At 43.9% G+C, this 22430-nt stretch overlaps 1 protein-coding gene across 1 annotated transcript in view; it reads right to left on the bottom strand.

Annotated features, from left to right (window-relative positions):
* Window positions 1-1538: 1538 nt before the first annotated feature.
* The window catches only part of PLPP7 (phospholipid phosphatase 7 (inactive)), a 108901-nt gene continuing 88009 nt past the window's right edge, over window positions 1539-22430 (bottom strand). Inside the window, exon 2 of the mRNA XM_069237078.1 lies at window positions 1539-13051. Coding sequence (XP_069093179.1) covers window positions 12687-13051 — 365 coding nt within the window. The 3' untranslated portion in view covers window positions 1539-12686. The remainder of the gene's footprint in view (window positions 13052-22430) is intronic.

The following is a 22430-nucleotide window of genomic DNA, read 5'->3' as shown; positions in this document are numbered from 1 at the left end:
TTCTGTGTACCGTACAACTTTTCTTGTTCTTTTCTCCAAAGGCAAAATATTTTTATTGTGGAGAAACAGCTTAGCCTAAATTTCCACTCGTTTTAGGGGTATTCCACTACCTTTAACACTCTGGAAAGGGTTTTAACTACTGTATTAACAAAAGCAGTTGAAGGGCAGTTTAAGAATATTAAAATACTTTGTAGGTTGTGGATGCTCCGAAGGAAACCAACACCGTTGATAGTCTACTTCCGACTACTGGAGTGGGATTCACTCATACGCAATATTATGCAATTGTGGGATGATACTGCTCCGGACTAAAAGGATTTGTGACTGCAAAGATACCTTTTGGGACTATTTTGCAGTACTAAATTGAGCCATTTGCTCGTATAAAGCAGACTTGCACGTGCAAATGGCTTTGTAAACTGAGCCTTTTATTTTTAAGGTCTCTAAGGTCTTTGAATCTGCGGTTTCTGACTAAAGCAAGGCTTTCAAAAGGGCAGAGGAGCAAACCTTGAACAAGCGTTTGCAATGCAATGGGTATCTGTTTGCTTGAGTTAGAGTTATTAGTGTTGTAAATTTCTTACTGGACTTTTCTTGCCACATAAATTGAAAATGAAAAGTAAAACAGTTGACATAAGCGAGCCGATTCAAAGCACCACGGCCGCCATGAGCGCAATGGAGAGACACAAAAGGAAAAAGAAGTTAGCTTGCAGTCAAACGTATCAGCAAACATGCAATTGTCCATGTAACAGGGTCGATGGCCAAGGTGGTAACAAAACCTCCCCAAGGAGAGTCAAACATAAAGCATTTAGCAATGATAACAAAGGATTTTTGAAAGGCAAGCCCATGAACGAGTGATATTGATGAGCATGTGGTGGGTGTGGTTAAAAGCCCACAGATAGATTACAATACATCAGAGCGCTTGCGCTCAACCTAAAAAGTACAGCAGTATAAATGGTGATTTACCCCATAATGAATCACAGTACGAGCAGGTTTTTAAGCCCTCAGTCAGATTACCCACCTTTCCGATGTTCTAAAGTGTGGATGTTAATGACAAATACCGAATGCTGTGAGTACGCACAGTCCTGTAATTACTAGTTTATCCCAGGAGGCTGCAAACATAAGAAGCAGTGAAACATGCCAACATTTTCAAGGATACACTCCTTTGTTTTTATGCCCTTCATGTGCTTCTATGCCATGAAAAAAATAAGGTAAATGATTGCCAGACGCTTTGAAGTCAAAATGCACAACTGTTTTTATAGTGGGAGCATATAATAGTAAAATTTCAATTAAAACCAAAGATAATCAAACACACAAACACACAATAAGCAATACTTTGCAAATGAAAAATGTATTTATTATCAAACAATTTAGAGCTGTATCTTTACATAAAAACATAATGAATCGACAAAAAGTTCTATAGAGAGAAAATTATTTGAGTTTAATTGATATCAGTTCTGTGGCTTCCAGATATAACAACCAGTAAAACTGTTTTTCTTGCTGTGTCTCTGATTATCTTTGGTGTTAGTACAATTTTACAATCGGTACTTTGAATTTTGCAATCTTGTGGTGGATTTGGAGTTATTAACTGAAACAGAGGGTTTGAGTTTTGGCAGGGACAGTGGAAAGTGCATTTTTCCTTCTATTCTCGTAAAACCCCTTTCGAGTTCATTGCTTACGTTTTTAAGTAAAATAAAGGTAAATTAGTGAAGGATTTTTAGTTGCACCTCAAATAGCCTGGGTGAGAGCCTAGAACTCAGAACCATAGTATAAGGTGTCAGCTTGAGGCACGGAGACAGCTAGAAGAGACTCTAAGGAAAGGACAGCAAGGCCAATAGGTCATTTGACTTAAAATGTGCAAATAGGAGTTTTGCAAAGTTCAGTCTAAGTTTTATACCAATGAAAAGAAGTCCAGGAAGCTGTCCATGCATGTCTTTAACTCGGATGCCCCAGTGAAATGTTTTCTCACTTTTTGTAGGCGTCTTCACTACTCAACACTACTAGCTGTGCAATGAATGTAACACAACCTTATAAAAGAAAAACTCTCCAGTGTAAATTGGCCCTACTTGTTACCTACCATGAGGACCAGGTGGTAGAATATAATAATAACAGAGAAAAGTATTAGGTGGACTACTTCAGAGACCTTTATGAATAAATATTATTTAAAGCAGATGAGCTTATCAAACTTGCCATTCCGGAGAAGCAACGCCCGTGACTTGCCCGAGGACATTTGGATTCGTGCATGTAGTAGATCCCAATCCGTGTGATTCACACAATTTGGGATTTCCAGCTGTATTAGAGGCACTGTATTGTGATACTTGAGCTGGTGCAGGGCTGGTATGAATCGGATTTTACAGTAAGTAATAATGCAAGTGTGATGAGACTTGCAATTTGTCTCTGTTTCCAGGGGAACAACACTTCATAGTAACATTTAAATATGGATAGTGATACAGAGGCAGGCTGGCCAAGATGAAACTCTTGAGACTCCAAACATATCAGAGTATATGGAAAGTCAGTGCATCTGGGAAAGAATCAGTAACATGTCAGTCTTACCCCTGAAAGACCAGAAAGCCTGGAGCACAGTTGGTCGATCCCCTGGAAGAGATTTGGTTACGGTCAGGTAAAAGCCTGGAGCGTAATTGCCTCGTCAGACCCAATCGGCTGTTTCAGTTGTTTTGCAGCATGTAATGGGCTGGATCCATCAACCAGGTTCATCCTGATCAAAGATTTTACTTTCTGACTTTAGTTCTTTAAGTCCCAATCCACCACAGGTCTACACCCTAAATAATAGCAGGGGAGGCAATTAGAGACTCACCAAGCAACTAGGTGACCCCACTGATATCATGGAGTACTCCAAGTAAAATGTAACCAGACCTATTCGGACACCAGGGCACACTCCAAGCAGACTGTAGCAATTATCTGAGACCATGACATACCCCAAGCAGACTGCTGCCAGAACCCTTTTTGACACCAGGGGCATGCTCCAAACAGACTGTAACCATACTTCCTCTCTCTGACACCATTGAATAAGACAAGCAGACTATAGCTATACCCCTATTCCGAGATTTAGGCATGCTCCAAGCAGAGTGTAGACAAACCCCACCATGTCACCACGGCATATCCCTACTCTGAGACCAAAGCATACTACAAGAAGACTGTAGCTACACCCCCTCTGACACCATAGCATACTCGATGCAGACTCGTCAGAACCTTCTCTAACACTATTGCATAATCAAAGCAGACTATATCCATACCCCCACTCTGCGACCGAGGCGTACTATCTGCAGAGTTTAGCCAGAATCCAATCTGACACCACGGCATACCCTATGAAGACTTGGAGCCATACCCCTCTGTAAAGCCATGACATACTCCAAACAGACTGTAGCCATAACCCTACTCTGAGACCAAAGCATACCCTTAGCAAACTGTAGCCAGATCCCACTCTGAAACCATGGCATAGTCGAAGCAGACTGTAGCCATAGCCCCCTGTAAGACTACAGCATAGTCCAACCATTCTGTAGTCATAGCCAACTCTAAGACCATGGCATACGCCACCCCAAGCAGAGTGTAGCCAGAGACCCCTCTGAGACCAAGCCATGCTCCAAGCAGACTGCAGGCACACCCCCACTCTGAGACCAAGGCATATCCTGAGCACACCGTAGCCAGACTCTACCGTGACACCATGGCATACCCCAAGCAGACTTAAGTCATAGCCTCTGTAACACCAAGGCATACTCCAAGCAGACAGTTGCCAGTCCCCCCTCAGACACAAGGGCAGCACTAAACACCTGGAGCTAAAATTGGCCCTCTGACACCATTGGCTGCTCCAAAGCAACACAAGCTAGACCCTTTATGACACCATGGACATCAGCAACTACAGCATAGGTCACCCTACCCCCCCACCATGGCATACTCAATCATACTGTAGTTAGACTTCCTCACTCCCCAAAAGCATGACCTGTATCAAGCAACTATAGCCTAGATCACATCTCTGACATCATGTACTGCTCTAAGCAGACAGTAGCTAGACTCATTTGAGGCCATATCCTTCACCAAGCAACTGTAGCCAAGATCACCCAACTGACACCTTGCATGCTCCAAGTAGACTGTAGCCAGACCTCCCTCTGGCAATATCGACTGCTCTATGAAGACTGCCTCTAGATCCACCACTGAGAAGCCCAGGGCAACCCACTGATCGCATGAATGGCTCTAAATTGAGAATAGCCCAGATAAATCTTCTGATACTGTAGCCCAAAGCACACTTTCTAACACAATGGGCTGCACCATTTGGACTACAGCCAACATTAATACACCATGGAACGCTCCAAGCAGACTGTAGCATACATCCTCTCTCTCACATCCTGGACTGCTCCAAGCATACATCCTATATCACACAACATGGAACACTCCCAGCACACCGCAGCATATATCATCTATTTTACACCATGGACCGCTCTGAGCTAACTGCAGCTTACATCCTTTATCTCACACCATGGACGGCAACAAGAAGACTCCAGCATACATCCCTCGTCTCGCACCATGCACCGCTCCAAGCAGACTGCAGCATACATCCTCTATCTCATACCATGGACTGTTCTGAGCAGACATCCTCCATCTCACACCAGGGATCGCTCTGAGCAAACTGTAACATACATCTTCAATCTCACATCATAAAAAGCTCAGAGCAGACTTCAGCATACATCCTCTATCTCAAACCATGGACCGCTCAGTGCAGACTGCAGCATACATTCTTTGTCTCACACAATGGACCACTCTGAACTCTGAGGAGACTGCAGAAGACATCCTCCTTCTCAAACCATGGACTGCTCCGAGCAGTCTGCAGCATACATTCTCTATCTCACACCATGGACTGCTCCAAGCAGAATGCACCATATATCCTCCATCTCACACCATGAACCAAGGCTGCACCATACATCCTCCATCTCACATCATGGACTGCTCCAAGTATACTGCAGTCTAGTGGTTTAGCATGTCAGACTATTTAGTGATGGCCACAACCTGAGCGTGCAGCAACAGGTAGGGTGTTGGGGTCTCACCCCACAGCACTTCTTTTTTGTGTGACTGCCAAAGTGTGATATATGTTCTATAGGGTAATACTGGTCTTTTTAAAAGTAAATTAATTTAGGACTTTACATAACACTTTTTCTTGAGATGGTGCACGTGTTCAAGTGCCCGCTCTGTTTTACACGGCACCTATTATTGTGGTTGCGTTCTCTGCATTGTTTTGGGTCTAGTATTTTAGCAGATCAGACTATTTAGTGATGGCCACAATGGGAGTGTGCAGCAGGCATGTCCACGGTGTGCCAATGGCATACCAGTCTGTGCCTGAACTGATCCAGGGGCCAGGACTCCTGTCACTTTTGGGCCAATAGGATTTCTTTCCCAGCAATGCAGTTAAGAGCACTGCAGCCTCCCAGCTAAGAGGGGTGTTGGGGATCTCTTGATTTGATGAGGAATGCTAGCATACATAAAGACTGTTCTCCACTTGGCCACAAGAAAAGTTGCATTCGCCTCCTGGCATCCCCCTCTGCAACACCCAACAGCTTGGCACCACCAACTTCATTTTTTTAATTTCTTAGAGGATCATGCACCAGATGCCTTGATTATTAGGGAAACTTGGCTTCATGAGGTGTGTGATTGCTGCTCTTCCTATTCTTTTGTGAGGAGGGATAGAGCAGATAGACCGGGCGGTGTATTAGCAACAGTATTTAAAGATACATCTATATGCAAAATGCAAGCTCTGCCCATTCACTTTTAGTGAGGCGTTATCTTTGCACTTGAACTCTCTCCTAAACTCACCCTTTCTGGCACTTTGATCTATCTGGTCACCTGGCAACAGGGGTTGCTTGGTCAAGCCTGTTCTCGATCTTTTAGACTCTCTCATCCCGAGGTCAAACAATTTTGTAGTAATGGGGGATTTGAATATCCACCTAGAGGACCCTTTTTGCAGTACCAATCAGACTCTTGCTGAAGATTTGCAAGCTCTGAATTCGAATCTTCTTAGTTCTAACCCAAGCCACCAAGCAGGGCATTTGCTAGATCCAGTTTGTTCCAAACATATCAATTCTTCGCTCTCTTCCCTTGGTTCCTCTCCTCTGGTCAGATCATTTGGCTGTTCCTTTTACTGTACCTATCCCATCTGGCATCATTAGGGAGAGGACTAAACCTCGGTCTAATACTAGGACCTCGCCAAAGCTGTACATCAGCGCCCTAAACATCCAGTTGAGGAATTCAATCCCTCACCTACGGGGAGACATCAAGATTGATCAGCCCCAAACGGATGATTGGCTGTGCAGCTCCGTAGATCACGTCCTGCCCTTGAAATTCAGTCACTCCGCCAGGCTTCATCCTCCAGTCCCATGGTGTACCGAGTAACTAAAGGCTATGAAAACAAGCTGTAAGAGACTGTAGAGGCTCTGGCGACTCAGCTATGATGACACTGCTAAATTCAAATATAAATTGGCACCAAAGGACTATCATAGCCAATATAGATTGGTCCGTGCCACTTTCATCTCTGATCAGATTACCTTGGCTCATAACTGTCCTAGAACATTCTCTGGAATAGTTAGTGAGGTTTCTGATCCTGGCAGGACTGCCCCAGCAGCTGCAAAGCAAGGAATTGGTGTCTCTTTTTGTGAGCAAAGTGAAGGACATTCAGCAATCCTTGCTGAGAGGAAGTGGAGATCCTTCTCGGACAGATATCATTCTGCTGCTTCCTGATTTGAACACTCCGGTCACAGTTAACCTTCATCCTACCTGCTATACTCTGGTCTCATGGGATATTCAGGACTTGTCCATATTTGTGTCTTTGGCATAATCTATAAGATCGGGCTCAAGGAAGGACCCTCTTCCCCAAGACAACTTCTGTCTTTTAGATCCAGACATCCTGCTCCTCCTAGTAAACTCCTCAATTGTTCACTGCAAGAGGGATATTTTCCTCAGGAGTGGAAGCACACCATGGTTTTTCCTCTCCTGAAGAAACCTAATTTAGATCCTGACAATTGGTCTAATTATAGACCTAGCTCCCTGCTCCCCATTACATCTTAAAATTCTAGAAAAACATATCTGAATACTTCTTTCTGTTTTCGTGGAGTCTCATTTTTTTTTACACGACTCCCAATCAGGGTTCAGAGCAGGACGCAGTACCAAGTCTGCTCTTTTAGGAGTCACAGAATATCTTAGGCAGTTCCTAGATATGGGTGAGACAGCAGCGCTGATCTTACTCAATCTAAACGTCGCCTTCAATACTTTGTCCCATGACACTCTCATAGGGAAACGTATGCAGTTGGGGATCCAGGGTAAAGCCTTGACTTGGCTATCCTCCTTCCTGAGGGGTCATACCTTTCAAGTTTCCTCAGGCGGAGTTTTGTCCACACGTCATGCAGTGACTTCGGAAGTTCCTCAGGAATCAGCTCTAAGTCCAGCTCTTTTCAATATCTATGTGCTCCCCCTGGCCAAGCTGGTAGAGCACTGTGTCTTACTCTGTTTTCTTATGTCGATGATGCGCAAATCATCTTCCCACTATCATCTGCTCTGGACCACAGCTCTGTTTTGCTGAACTCCTGTCTGGTTCAGGTAGTCTCCTGGATGAATAACAATTTGCTAAAATTGTAATAGCGTCAAAACGGAGGTGCTGATCCTTGAGAAAAACCCGAGCCTGTGGAGGCCACAGCATTTCAAAGACAAGAACTTAGGCTTTCTGATTGATAATAAGCTCTCCATGACATTACCGGTGGCAAAGGTATCTGAATTCTGCTTGCCAGTATGAAATGGCTATGGAAATTCATCTGGATGCTCCCCTACATCTGCCCGAAGAACTGTAATCCAGGCACTTATCCAATCTCACACATTCTCTATCTCACACCATGGACTGTCCAGAGGAGAATGAAGCATACATCCACTATCTCACACCATAGACCGCTCCAAGCAGATTGCAGCATACATCCTCTAGCTCACACTGCAGCATACATCATCTATCTCACACCATGGACCGCTCCAAGCAGACTGCACCATACATCCTCTATTTCACAGCATGGACCGCTCTAAGCAGACTGCAGAATGCATCCTCCATCTCACACCATGGACTTCTCTGAGCAGACTGCAGCATATATCATCCACATCACACCATGGACCGGTCCGAGCTGCCTGCACCATACATCATCTAGCTCACACTGCAGACGGCCGTATACATCCTCTATGTTACACCATGGACCGCTCTGAGCAGACTGTAGCCTTCATCCCCTCTTGCACCACGGACTGTTGCAAGCAGACTAGAATAAGCATGTGCATAGGGAACCATGGGTTGCTCTACGACGACTGTACACTACAAGCCCACTAAACCTGTGGACTGTGCTGTACCAAGGCCTGCTCTCAGAAGATTGCCCTGCGCCTCTGAGCAGTCTACCTGTACAGCACCCACAACAAAGCAAGGTCTTAGTCTCCACTAATTCAAGATTAAGACACCAGGGTCAGCACCCCACCTCGGAACAGCAAAGGAGCACTGGCAGAGCTGGGGTGCAGACGAGTGTGCTGCTGGGGATGACCTCAGCACTAGAATAGCAGGGGCACCACTGAACAACTCTGAATACGCACACATCCCTGCCCTTGACCATTCCGTCGGGAAAGCCGATTTAGTCTGGTTTTTTTTATTATTGCATTAATTTTACCAGCATTTCATGAGAGGAGCACTGCGGGACACATTTCTAAAAATAAACTAAAGCGGTCGCCTCAATGAAACAAGCTTAGGGGACAAAATACCTCCATATGCCGTTTTTCTAATCCTGATTCGCCGGCCTCCATAATCCAGATTTGTCGCCCGTGAACATTTTCTGCTCTCTGAATTAAAAGGCGGGGAGAAGCGCACAGAGCAGGGCGCCAGGCCTATTCCTTGGCGCTGAAGGTGCCTGGTCTGGCTTCTGGTCTGGATATACTTAGACCTGAGGGTGGGACAAGCTCACATGGCCAGGGGACCCTCACAGTGCACAAGTGGCAACCCCGCCTCTGCAGACACAATTTGAGCTCTTCATGCTGCCCTAGGGTGCGCACCTGGGGAAACTGGGCTATTCAGCAATAAACTGCAATACATATGTGGGAAACAGACTAAAGTCGAAATTATTTGTGAAAAAAACGCATGCTGTAACTTATTTATGAAATCATTACTTATGCACTCGCAGAGAAAACATTTTCCAAAGCATGATTTTATGATTTTCACATGATAAGACCCGCCTCTTGTTGTTCCAGTTTCCTTACTCTTTTCCTGTCACAGCATTAAACATTAGCATTTTGAAGGACGCGGAGTGCGCCACGGCACGGTGGTTTTCTACCTAGCTCAGTTTTATTCCTTAATCTAAAAGTATTTACTATAAAGGGAAAGAGTGAGTTTGTAATGGGCAATGGGAGTGGGGGCTCTTTTAATCAAAGCAACAAACTTTACCACTTTAACAATGAGGACATTGGATCAAGAGGCCCACGTGGGTTCGGGAAGATTCCTCAGATCTTCAAATGCAGAAACTTACTTTTGATGCTGAAGGTCTAGAATGCGAGGGATTCGGGTCCAGGCATTTTCCCAGTAGTTTTACCAAGGGTTGAGTTGTTGTCGGGGTAATGTGAGGTACATCGGGGTGCAGGGATTTAAGATGGGATGTGTTAAAGCCTAGGTTTCACGACCCTACGCTGTGTGTCAAGGCGCTCACCTCGAGTATCTCATTTTTAATGTCTAGTTTTAACCCTTTTTGTGTTCACGATTATATTCTCAACTTTACTGATTCCAGCTTTTTGATTTTTGAATTTATTTGCTGATTTTTTTCATTTTCACTCGACATTTACAAGATGGTCAGGAACCTCAGGTCACCAGGCATTATACAACCCATCATTTAATATTCACCCAACACAAACCTAGAGATGTCTGTGAGATGTTTGGGATGATCCCTTCAATTCTCAGTACACATGAGGTTTTCTCACCTTATGAACGGTATGGCATTTCTAGATTTGATCCAATGAATATGGACCTGTATCTCTTGAAGGTGTACCCTGATGTGCGCTGAAAGGCAACAATTCAACCACTTACCGATCAGCAGTAACTGCTTAATGCCATGCATCTCAGGAAGGGCAACAAACAGTCTTCTACTCAGGGCTTCGTACTTTTCTATTTTAATATCCACTCATGGCTTAATTTTGACTGGTGGTTTCTAATGGGGCCCACCGGCACTCTTTTTTGGGGACTAGGACTCGTTTTTAATCATCAAAGTTTGACCCTGAACAAGAGACAGAAACGCAGCAAATGCCAAAAAGGAGGAGGAAGAGAGAGACAGCGAAACAGTGACAAAGGGAGAAAGCAGGAATGAAAAAGAACCTGCAAAAGTGATATAAAGATGCAGCGAGACTCTCTTGATGTAAGAAAGTGGCCGGAGGTGAAATTAAGACTATACAGCCTTGTTATTTGGTAACCTTGGATGTCTGTCAGACCACCGATAAAAATGTGGGCACCGGCACTTATTTTAGAAATTAAGCACTGCTTCTAGCCCCAACTAGAGAAGACATGGAAGTCAAATTTGGGAAGGAAAATAAATATTAAGATCACTTCATTGCTGGGGTCTTATATGACAAGTCTTGTTTGCATGCATTATATTATATTTTTGTATAGCTATATTAATTGCCATTGAGTGGAGTGAGGATTTTTAAGATGTGTGTAATAATGGGATTCAGAAAAAGTGCTAGGTGGCTGAGCTAAGACTAAAAATGTGTACTTCAGGCTCTAAAATTAGTGCCTTGAAAAAGCTAGGCATGTACACAGCAACTGGTAGCTTAGCTAAAGTGATTGGGTCATGAGCATTACCTGAGACAACTATCACCTGCGAAGTCCATCTGAAGTGGATCTGCCCTACATATAAAACAAAGAGAAAGTGGGAACTGGAAAACAAGAGGACGTGTGATAAGGGACTCCCTTGATAAGGCTACAGACTTAACAGCCCAAGCAATCACCATCTTGGCTTGGGCGCTCAAAGACATTCATTTATTAGTGTTGAATGTCCAGTGGTGCCCATGCTGTTATGCAAACTTTCTCTTGACAGTAAAGCATTTATAACTGCCCAAACATTTTCCACACACGCCAGTAAGGGAACGGGAGAATACTATTCTACTGGGCAGAGGGTATTCTCAATATTCAGATATGCAAGGCTTGAAAAAAAGGGTTAGCGCTTTCAAAGAGTTTGAGATTGGGTGCACAGTTTTAAAGTAAATTCTACACCCACTTTAACATAAATATTAGGGATTTTAGGATGATAAAAAGTGTAGAAAAATACTATTGTAATTTGTGAGCCCCTGCTCATCAAATCTTTAAATCCTTACAGGCTAAAGGCAAACAGCTATGCAATTTGGCAACCTCATCTGCATATTTCACAGCTTGCAATTCCTTCTGATTTGTAGTTTACGTTTTTTCTCCCTATGTATGTAAAATTGTTAGAAGAATTCCTGAGTGGGGCTTCCATAACGTACCTGCCCCTGGAAGATACGATGCACATAGGTTAAGCAAGCTCTGATTACACAGGAGGGACTCCTGCCTAGGCAAATGCTTCATCCCTAAACAGGATGTGCTTTATGGACAGACCAGGGACAATAGCTGAAAAAGGCACCTGTAGTCATTAGAGCAGCGGGATCCACTCTGGTAAGAACTGGGATGTGGAAGATGTGACAAAGAATGGGAAGATTTAGGAACAGCAAGCGTGGGGGGGCTGACGCAAGAGAAATGAAGTAAGGGCCTAAGAATGGTAGTCAAGGTGGCATGGGTAAATGCTTCTGTTCCTTCAGGAAACCTAGGACACAGGTAGAGAATGATACCACAATCAGCTGCATAGAAGCTAGAAGGGAAATGCTATCCATGGACACAACATGGAGTCTATCTGCTGCCCTTTAGAAATGCATTCTATTTAGTAACAGAGATAGAGATAGAGAGAGAGAGAGAGAGAGAGAGAGAGAGAGAGAGAGAGAGAGAGAGAGAGAGAGAGAGAGAGAGAGAGAGAGAGAAGAGAGAGAGAGAGAGAGAGAGAGAGAGGAGAGGGAGAGAGCTGGTGGTAGCAGTATCGACCACAAATGTCATAATGAAGATGGAAAAATAGGAAGGGGCATGTCCTGCACTCAAACCTTTAGGAAGAAGAATGTGAAAACAACTGAAGCAGCGTGGGCTTGCATGAAGAGACTGAAGTAGCATTATTTGAGTACATCCCATGCTTGTGGCTCCATAATTATACTTGCCTCTAACACCATGGTCATTACCCATCTAAAATGGGATTCTAAAATGGGACTGTGCTGCTCAGTTCATTACAATCACGCATTGCAAACTCGGTGTCTCCTGCCTAGTGCTGCTGTGTATCAACCAGTGGCATGTGGGCACCATACAGGATCCACCAAGAACAGTTTAAATCGGGACACGGTGTGTCAAGGCAGGCTTTTCAGAAAGTCTCTGAGGCTCATCTCCACAACAGGTACACGAGGAGGGCATAAAGTTGTGCCCAACTAAACAACAGCTTAAAGAAATCATGGTATAGTGTTCAATTGAGAAGAATCTTTCGATTTCAACCAGGATCAAAAGTCATAAAAAACATAATCAACTACTGATAAATCCATCTGTTGCCCGCATGCACAAAGTTTTTAAAGTGTGTGATCCGGCACACAAGCCTTCACCACATTGATATTAACATCTGACATGTGTTGGAGGACATCCATAGCAATTCTACCACGTTGAACTCTAGGTAGCCAATCACAAAGCCCCCCAAAACATCAGTGATATGGTGTCGGCCAACCATGATGCGTGAGAATCCCACTCCGAACGCCCAGATAACAAGGAGAATCCGGAGGGGAACAGCTAATACCAGGTGGTTGAGTAAGAACTTAGAGACCAGCATGGCCCGGCTGGCATGACCTGCTGGGAAGGCATACAGGTCCATCATTATGTAGTCCACCACTCCCAGGGTAAGCTCGTACGGGCTCCTCCGCTTGACAAGCTTTTGCACTGCAGCTACTATTAGGATGTCCAGCATCAGGGCTATGAGGAGACAAAAAGGTAAATGTCAGAAAGAATGTGTACAGAAAGAACAGACAAGTTACTACATACATGTAACAATCTCTATAGTGCAAGTGTCCTTCCTCAGATTTATAGCCTTATGGCCATTCCGTGTTCTCTCTACATGCTACTAGCCTAAAACGCATCCCACCCCTTTGTGTAGAATCACAAATAACTCAACACTAAGATACGTTCGCCAGTGTGTATTCCCTTCTTCGGTTCTCTACCTTATTATAGTTCTTCTAGTGAATAATGGCACCTCAACCAAATTTTACAGTGACTGTGAACAGATAGAGTCGTCAAGGGGGCAACACTTTCCAAGCGGAGTGGGAGCTCCACTTAGGACTTCCAACATTGGGGAGTCCACTGTGAACCCTTTCTCTGCTATGTCGCCTGCCACGCCATTTCTCCTACCTAGGCCGCACACTGACATTAAAGATCCTTGTGGATACATAATATTTTGATCAACCTTCAGGCTATGTCCCAGACGTTAGGCTTGGACATCTCCACCACATACCACCATGGAGTCACGCAAGGTAAGGATTCTCCTGTAAACATTGCAGCTAGAGTACGGGCAAGTAGGAATAACATTCAGGTGTTCCTGTTCCCTGAAGTAGATAAAATCAGGAACAACTTTTGAAACGAACTCTCCTTCTATCCTGATAAATAGTCCATGTCACTTTTGTTCTGTTGCATGGAATCTCGTTGCGTAGTAGGCAATGCGTTTGGTTACCTCTTCTGATAAACCGTGGGAGTTCTGCACTGTGTTAATCCGCGCTAGACCCGCTAACGACTCTTATTTTGTTTGGTCAGCTGCAATTATGTACTAGTTTGTAAATTTCACATCTAGATTTTGCTGTTGTGCACTAACGTACTTTTCAGATCTTCCTCGAGAAATATTAATTTAAAAATACATACAAATAGATGCATACATAAGTCCAATAATGAGTCGAGTGGAGGTGTATACCCATGTGGGATATTGTTAGCCAATCACAACTGGCCTGGTGTTCCCGCACCAGCATTTTCCAGATGCAGAAAGACAGGGTTTTTAGCAGCTGGGAAAACTGGCCAATAATGGGGGTGCATGAATGGCTTGGCCCTGCTTAGGGTCCACCACTTCCATTTACCTCCTTCTCAAAGGATGGTAAGCGAGAGCGGAATTGTCTTTGGAAATAAAAATCTGCATGCACAAAATGACTCAGTAACTCCAGGTTCCCATGGTATTCCCCATTCTCTGGACAATATGTCGAAACAAGAGTACTTAAGTGTGGGGATACTTCCTAGAATAATTAATTTCTGCTACCCTGTATCCCTGCACCTAAATCTGTCTAACTCGTCATTGGCCCAATGGAGGGGATCTCAGTGAGCCCTCTTCAGCCATTAATTTTATTGCCATGTGAGTGACAGCTTTTCCCCTAACCATATGTGCACATTCGCCTGAAAATAAGTGCCCTTCAGTGCGAAGGATGGTTGGCTAGTCCTTTAGTTTTTATAGGTCCCTAAAATTTATTTCCTGTTTTCTGTTTTTTTTTTATTATTTATTTTATAGTGCTTGGACTTCCCCAGACAGTGCTACCAGGCTGTTTGCTTTTCACTCATTTCATCTTTCCAGTCCGCTGGCCATCTTGAAATGGTATTTTGCATAGTGTATTGTTTTCCTTTACAAAAAGGCAGAAACGTCGCTTTTAAATGTTACAGCCTTGTTTTAGTTTTTGAGTGGGATGTACTGCTATGACATATCCTCAATTCTGTGAGGACTGGGACAATAAGGTTTGAGGAGGTAGTAGCCCAATTACTGAGAGATATTATTCGTTATTCAAATTATCCTTAATAGTCCCAATACCTACCTTCTCACATCTTTGATGCTTGGGGACGAAAATACGGTGTAATGAGTCGAAGGATCCATTGTGGACCCAAGTGTAGGTGGGCCCCAGCAACTCCAAAGTGGAGGAGGGATGCTCGATCACATGTGACTGTAGGAAGAGTGCCCCACCCCCGTCAGCAAGTACTGGGACAAGGAAGGGCTACCGAAGTAATAAAGATTACCAGTAAGTAACTGGGCCTTTTCTTTACTGTGAAGCGAACGCCTAGATGCTGCATTTCTTCCTTTTTCAAAGGGAACACTTACAATGCTGGAGCAACCCAGTTGCTTATTAACTGTTAATTCCAGTTATTTGAAATAAACAAAGGCGATCTTGCCAAATAAAAGTCTAAGAGCGTTTTTGGAAATTGATAGTTTTCTCTATAAAAATGTCCAGGGATTCCTCAGTGAAGAATCACTTATAAATGTTAGTGAAAATGTTTTTTTACAGGAAGAAGTCGACAGTTATTTTCGGTGTGTAGAGCTATTTAGGGTATCTACAGGGCTCGAATTATAAGTAGTAAGGCCGTTTTCTGACAACCTACATCTAGCCTTAAGAATAGACATGTTTACCTTATTAATAGGCTGCCCAGTTACACGGAAATGTTTCTGTCAGCACTGGACACTTAGCGTTCTCAAATCACACCCCATGTGTTTTTCCAAAGATACCGCGATGGATGCTCCCATCTAGACATGTGCTACAGACCTATCCTACAGTAGCTTTACGCTGCTCTGAATATATTCAGGAAACTGCTAAACCTCGGTACCCAAGCAATCCTGTGCCACGCACAGCTTCTACTGAAGCACCCTGCTTCAGGTGCAGCAAACTGATGAAGCTCTACAAACCTGTAACTCTGTGCCCACAGAAATCAGACATGGGCACAGTCCAGGGTCGAGTCACATAAATAGGCAACTGGAATTATTCGAGTCTGTAGATTTTTTTTTGCTTAGTTATGGATTTACCACACAATCCGTCATCTTCTGAATAATCAGCAGATTTTAACAAAAAACATTGGTTCTAGCTCAAATGGATCAAAATATACTAACAAGCATTTGCAATGCAACTGGTCTAGCGTTTGCTCGCGTAAGCGCTATTAGTGTTGTAAACTCCTAACTGGACTATAATTGCCACATAAACTAATAATGAAAAGTAAAATAGTTTCACATATGCGAGCTGATGGTCGCCATGACATGCCCAGCTAGTTCGCGCTGCGCAGGAAATGAAAAGATAAAGTAGTGCAGAAATCAGCTGAAACACGGAGCTTCGTATGTTTTCAGTAGTTTACCGGTGCGCTCGAGGAGGGCTAAACACCGGAAACAGCATGACGTATGCATGCCTTTTACAAATGGAATCAATAAATTTTTAAAAGGGAAGTCCACGAACTAATGAAAGTGACGGGAGGGACATGGACGTGGTTAGAAGTCCAGTGAGAGGTTACAACAGGGGACAGAGCGCTAGTGCACACTCAACCCTAAAAAGGGGGCGACTTGTGTTCACGTGCAGTGGAAGGCACCTAACCTGGTGGTTGCCTGACTCTACCTCAGCGCGTCAGTCCATGGGTTCAACACTGTACCCATCTATCCATGTGGCAGGCTGAATTTGTACATTACTCCAGTGTGCCTACAGGACTGCAGAAGTTCTGAACCGCTGTAACTCTCTGTAATAAAGAACTTCTACAGCAGGGTCTTCAAACCCGGGGAGCGGGCCCCACTAGGGAAGCCTCAAGGGATCCCAGGTGATCTACTAGGCTCTGGACAAAATATGCACTATGCAAATAACTGGGCTTTATCTTAAGTAGATTTTTTTTTTTTAAAGGGTAAAATAACTTAACTGCAATATTTAAATAAATCTAGACATATTTAAACATTACCAACTTAATAGAATAATTGTGAAAAGTTCTGAGAGGGCCCAATGATTATATTTTTTCCCCCCCATAAGGGGAGGGGAGCGTGACCGCAGCTTAAAAAAGTTTGGAAAACACTGTTCTACAGAGTCACACTGTTCTGGTGCATCCAGGGCACTGCGAAGCTTCTGTAATGTGTCTGGCAGACGTCCAGTCAGGACGCACTGCTAAAGATTTGAACCACTGTTACCTGTGCCAACCAGAGGTGAGGCACCTGGGCTCTTTTCCCGTGAGACCAGTGCACTCCTACTGCTCTGAATCATGAAGGAAAGAGCCTCATAACTTCTCTCTTACTTTCATTATTTACTGATCAGTACTCGAATGCAATCTTTAACGCCTGATTAGATGCGCTGTCACCCTAAGTCACTCTTTCATGAGCCTTGGTGGTGCTTCTAGCCTTCCATTCTATGCTCTGAAGTAACAGAAATGTTACTCGTAGCGCACTATAAAAACTCCTAAATAAATATCAAGAAATAAATGGGTACAGTGTTTGAGCATGTTTATACAATACTTTTCGAAGAGGGTTAGAACGTAAAATATATAGATGGCTTGAATGATACCACGGGCATGTTAGTTTGAGAGAAAGTGTAATATTTCAAATAGCAGAGTACTGAAATACAGTGAGCTGAGTAAAAAAAAAACAATTGAAATTGGGGATACAGGTGGTGTATTAGAATAAATACCCAAGAGAAAATGACCATCGCATATCAAACTACAAGAAAGATTACAATATTTTTCTTTCAGTTTGTTATACACCAAATTGAAATTTTCGGAATGCATCTAACATATTTTATAATTTAAGTAACAATATGCCATGTCAAAGGCCTCAACAACTTTAGGTCACCTTAGGTTTAAGCCATATAAATGTTAAGATGTTATGGCCTCATTTGTACTGTAGGAAAAAGCCTTGACCATGCCAATTTCCTCCTCATTTCTGACGTATGTAGGAAAACCACTCTAATGCGTCTGTAAGTAACCCGTACCCAAGCAAAATCTAGGAAAGGGAGGTGGCACAGTTACTGAAAGGTGTGGAGCAAAATCATCTTCTTCACTTCCACCAGTCAAGGTTCAGGCCCTTGAGGGGAACTAAACTGATCTTGATTGACATTACATCTCCTCACGTTACTGGACAAAGATCAGCAATCTGTTCTGACACTTGTGCCCCTCGGTAGTATATAATACGGTTGACTGAACTATACTGCATGATACTAAGTATGACGTTCCAACAAACTACTAGATTATGGTCAGAGCTAAAAGGTGGACACAGTTCTTTCTCTTCAACCACAGCTAACAAGTGTATATTGGAATGGTGAAATTGTCTAAATAATGGGTGCCTTTACCTCAACTTTAACCTCAAGGAACATCTCTATCACCCTAGCTATTCAACATCTACATGACCCTAATGGCGAGGGTTCTTAAACAGCAAGGAGTGCCCAAGCAACCAATTACTTTAAGAAAGCTTTCATTACCCAAATGGAAACAAAACCTAAATATTTGTGCTATGTGGACCAGACATTGAGACAATCCCCTTAGACTGCGCTCCGGACCTAAAAACAGCTCTGATCAAAGCAACGAAGCCCAACAAAATCTGGGAGTCACTGTCCATATCAAGTATATAGCATCTTTAAAAATGCACTTATCCATTTCCCAAAAGACTCTTTAATGGCTGCAATGGAATCTTCTGGTGAATCTGACGAGGATCCTGTGGCAGGCATGTTTGTACTCACTAACAGGTTCTAAACCTGGAGAACCAGGCATTGATGTTGTTCCAGAATCTACAGGAACATGACCATGCACACCTTGTGTTGAAAGTGCTCCACTGCCTATCGTTGGAAATGCAAATCAAGTTTTACATTCTCTGTATCACCTGGAAAGGATAAACCTGTACCCTGCTATGTTTCAGCCATAAACCTTCAATCACAAATACTAAAACAACAAACCACTTAACATGGTTTTAAGCACCAAACGGTGGAGGCAAGTCCTTAGGAGTCCAAGTATCAAAACCTATGAACTCCCTGAACCGGAGGGCAAAACTCAACTCCCTGTGTTTAGGAAACTCCTGAACAAAGGTTTTCAGACTGCCCAATGACTAATAATCTCACTTTCTAGTAGTAAAAGAGAAGAAAATGTGTTACCTACCTGTACCTGTGGTTCTCCAGTAATGGTATCTTTCATAGATTCAATTGCTTGAATCATTCCAGGTCGTTGACGCAGGAGTCCCATGGTACCACAGAAAGCAGTAGTGAATGACATACATAGCAGTTATTGCTATACAACTTTCACTTCAGTAGTTTATCCTCATCATTAAAAAAGAACCAAAGTCCAGCCAATCAGGTGACAGTCTAGAACACTCACTACAGAGGCTTCAGTCCCTCAGATTTCCTAGCACAAGTTAGATATAAGAACCCAGATGATAGTAATAATAAGGGAAGCCTCTATGGAGAGGAGGGTGGGTCGCATATGAATCTATGAAAGATGCCATTACTGAAAAACAGTTACAGGTAAGTAACTTATTCTCTTCTCCAGTATTGGATCTTTCATAAAATCACATGCTTGAGTCAGAATAGTTAGCAGTAAAATCACTTACAATTAACAACAAACAGAATATAGCGGATGGTGCAAAACACAAAGATATGGCTTACCTTACTGAAATAGATGCCACAACATTGATTGTGCCACAGCTGCATCACTCTGATCAGAAGAATCCAGGCAATAATGCTGTGTAAAGATGTGCTTGCTGGACCATGTCAGTACACAAAATATTTGCTGAAAAGGCACGCCAGCGACGACATCTGTGGTTATAGAGACAGCTCTGGTTGAATGAGTCTTGGCTTTACTTGCCAACAGTTTTCCCGTCCGCCTGTGACAGAATTGGATAGTTGCTGCAATCCATCTATCTATGATTTGTTTGGACATGGGGAATCCTTTTCATAGGTTTCCATTAGCGACAAACAATTGATCTGCCTTGCGGAATTGTCTAGTCCTGTGTAAGTAGAACTTAATGTATCTTTTAACGTCCAATGAATGCACAGATCTTTCTGCCTTAGTTTAGGGATTGGCAAATAATGTTTCAAGTATTATGGGTTCATTCAAATGAAAATCTGAAATGACCTTTGGTATGAACGTAGAATTTGTCCTCAGCACAACACTGTTCTGTTTAAATTGTAGGAACAGTTCTTTGATAGTGAATGCTTGATTATCACGGACCATTCTAGCTGACATAAGTGCTATAAGTAGCATTGTTTACCATGTCAGGGATTTTAAGTCTGTCTTGTGAATGGGCTCAAATAGGGCCTTCATCAATTGCCCTAGCACTACATTACGGTGCCAAGTAGGAGGAGGTTTCTTTATAAGAGGACTCACTCTAAAAAGGCCCTTGATAAATTGTTTGCTCACTCTGCTAGACCATAGTAAAGTTAATTAATCCTACCTTTGAGATAGCTGCCAGGTATACTTTATTGGAACAGTGGACAAATGCAGATTTTGCCATTTTTAGTAGATACTACAGAAGTTGTTCCGGAGGTGATGAGATAGAATGAATACTAGCTTCCTGACACCAAATACAGAAGCACTTCCATTTAAGCTTGTATGTTTTATTGGTGGCATCAGCCCCACCCTCTCACAAAATGTCTCTGCAATGCAGAGGAATATTTAACATTGCAAACTCATTGAATTCAGGAGCCAAGTTGACAAGTGAAGAGATGTCGGGTTTGGATGATGTACCTGGCCCAGATTCATTGTTAGCAACGTTGTTATGGGCTTCAGCTGAATGTGTGTCTGTTCCAAGGGGAGCAGGAGTTCTGTGAACCAGAGTTGTTTCAGCCATCTGGGAGCAATCAGGAATACTCTGCAAGGTTCCCTCTTCTGTTTCATTAGGTGCCTGGGGATCAACGGGATAGGGGAAAAGCGTACGCGTAGATCCCGGACCATTTACTGAAAAAGCATTCCCCCGCAGTTCTTCCTGAGACTTCCAGCTTGCGATGAAATGGCATTTACAATTCTCCTTTGTCACAAACCGGTCTAGATTTGGTTTGCCCCAATGAGCGAAGATGTCCTCCAGAATGTGCTGGTTGAGCTCCCATTCGTGATACCTGGCATTTGTCCTGCTCAAGGAATTTGCTAGGACACTGGTTGCTCAGAGCACATGTTCTTCCTTGAGTATTATGTGATGCTGCAGGACCCATTTCCAAATTTTGGCATGGTTACTTCCACTTCTTGCCAGCATGTGTTTTTGACTGTGTTCACTGGGATCCTGCTAACCGGGACCCCTGTGACTGTGCTCTCGCGCTCTAAATTTGGTTGCTTAGGAGTTAGCACACCCCACAATTGGAATACTGGTGCCCCATATAAGTCTCTATTATATGGTACTTACGTACCCAGGGCATTGGGGCACCAGGGCTTCTCACTGGGCTACAGCATGTATTATGCTACCCATGAGAGCCCATGAAAATTGTGTCTGCAGGCCTGCCATTGTAGCCTGCGTGAAAAGGTGCATGCACCCTTTTCCTACAGGTCACTGCACCAGGTCACTGTAAGTCACCCCTATGGCAGGCCCTCCTAGCCCAGAGGGCTGGGTGCAGGTACCTGTGTGTGAGGGCACCCCTGCATGAGCAGAGGTGCTCCTATGAACTCCAGCTCCATAGCACTAGACTTTGTAAGTGCGGGGAAGCCATTTTACCTGTGTACTGGACACAGGTCACTACATATGTCCAGCTACATAATGGTAACTCTGAATCTGGCCATGTTTGGTATCAAACAAGTCAGAATCATACCCCAATATTGTTGCCAGTATTGGTTGTATGATTCCATGCACTCTGGGGGCTCCTTAGAGGACCCCCAGCATACCAGTCGTCTGGAGTTTTCCAGACAGCTCGCGCTGCTGCCACCCCTCAGACAGGTTTCTGCCCTCCTGCCTCTTGACCAGCTCAAGCAGAGAAAGGCAAAGCAAAGGATTTCCTTTGGGAAAGATACAACACCCTCTCCCTTTGGAAATAGGTGTTACATGGCTTGGGAGGGATAGCTTAGTGCTTTCAAGGGCACATTTGGTACCCTCCTTGCATAAACCGGTTTGCACCAGTCCAGGGAACCCTGGTCCCTGCTCTGGCGCTAAACTGGACAATGGAAAGGGGAGTGACCACTCCCCTGTCCATCACCACCCCAGGGGTGGTGCCCAGGTGACCACTTGATTCTGCCATCTTGAGGCCAATGTGGGCAGAGGCCTCTGGGAGCATCTGAGTGGCCAGGTCAGGCAGGTGATGTCACAGCCCCCTTCTGATAGGTAGTCACCCTGCTAGGTGACAAATACCCCTTCCTGGGCTATTTAGGGTCTCTCTCTCAGGTGGGTCCTCAAATTCGATGTGCAACATTCCAGCAGGGCTTCTCTGCATCGTTTACTTCATCTTCTGGCCATCTGGACTGCAACTGGACCCTCCAGGGACCTGCAATCTGCAACTCCAGTGACTACTTCGCTCTGCAACTTTGTTTCTCTGGCTCCTTCCGGCATTTGCCTTTGCCTGGCATTTGCATTTGCCTGGCTGTGTATCCTCTGAGGGCAACGAGTCTTCAGCCTGCACAAGAAGCAAGAAGGAATCTCCCT

This window comes from Pleurodeles waltl, chromosome 6 (genome assembly GCF_031143425.1).
Source record: "Pleurodeles waltl isolate 20211129_DDA chromosome 6, aPleWal1.hap1.20221129, whole genome shotgun sequence".
Lineage (NCBI taxonomy): Eukaryota > Metazoa > Chordata > Amphibia > Caudata > Salamandridae > Pleurodeles > Pleurodeles waltl.
Note: the sequence above shows the minus strand (reverse complement) of the source record. Positions and strands in the feature narration are given on the sequence as shown.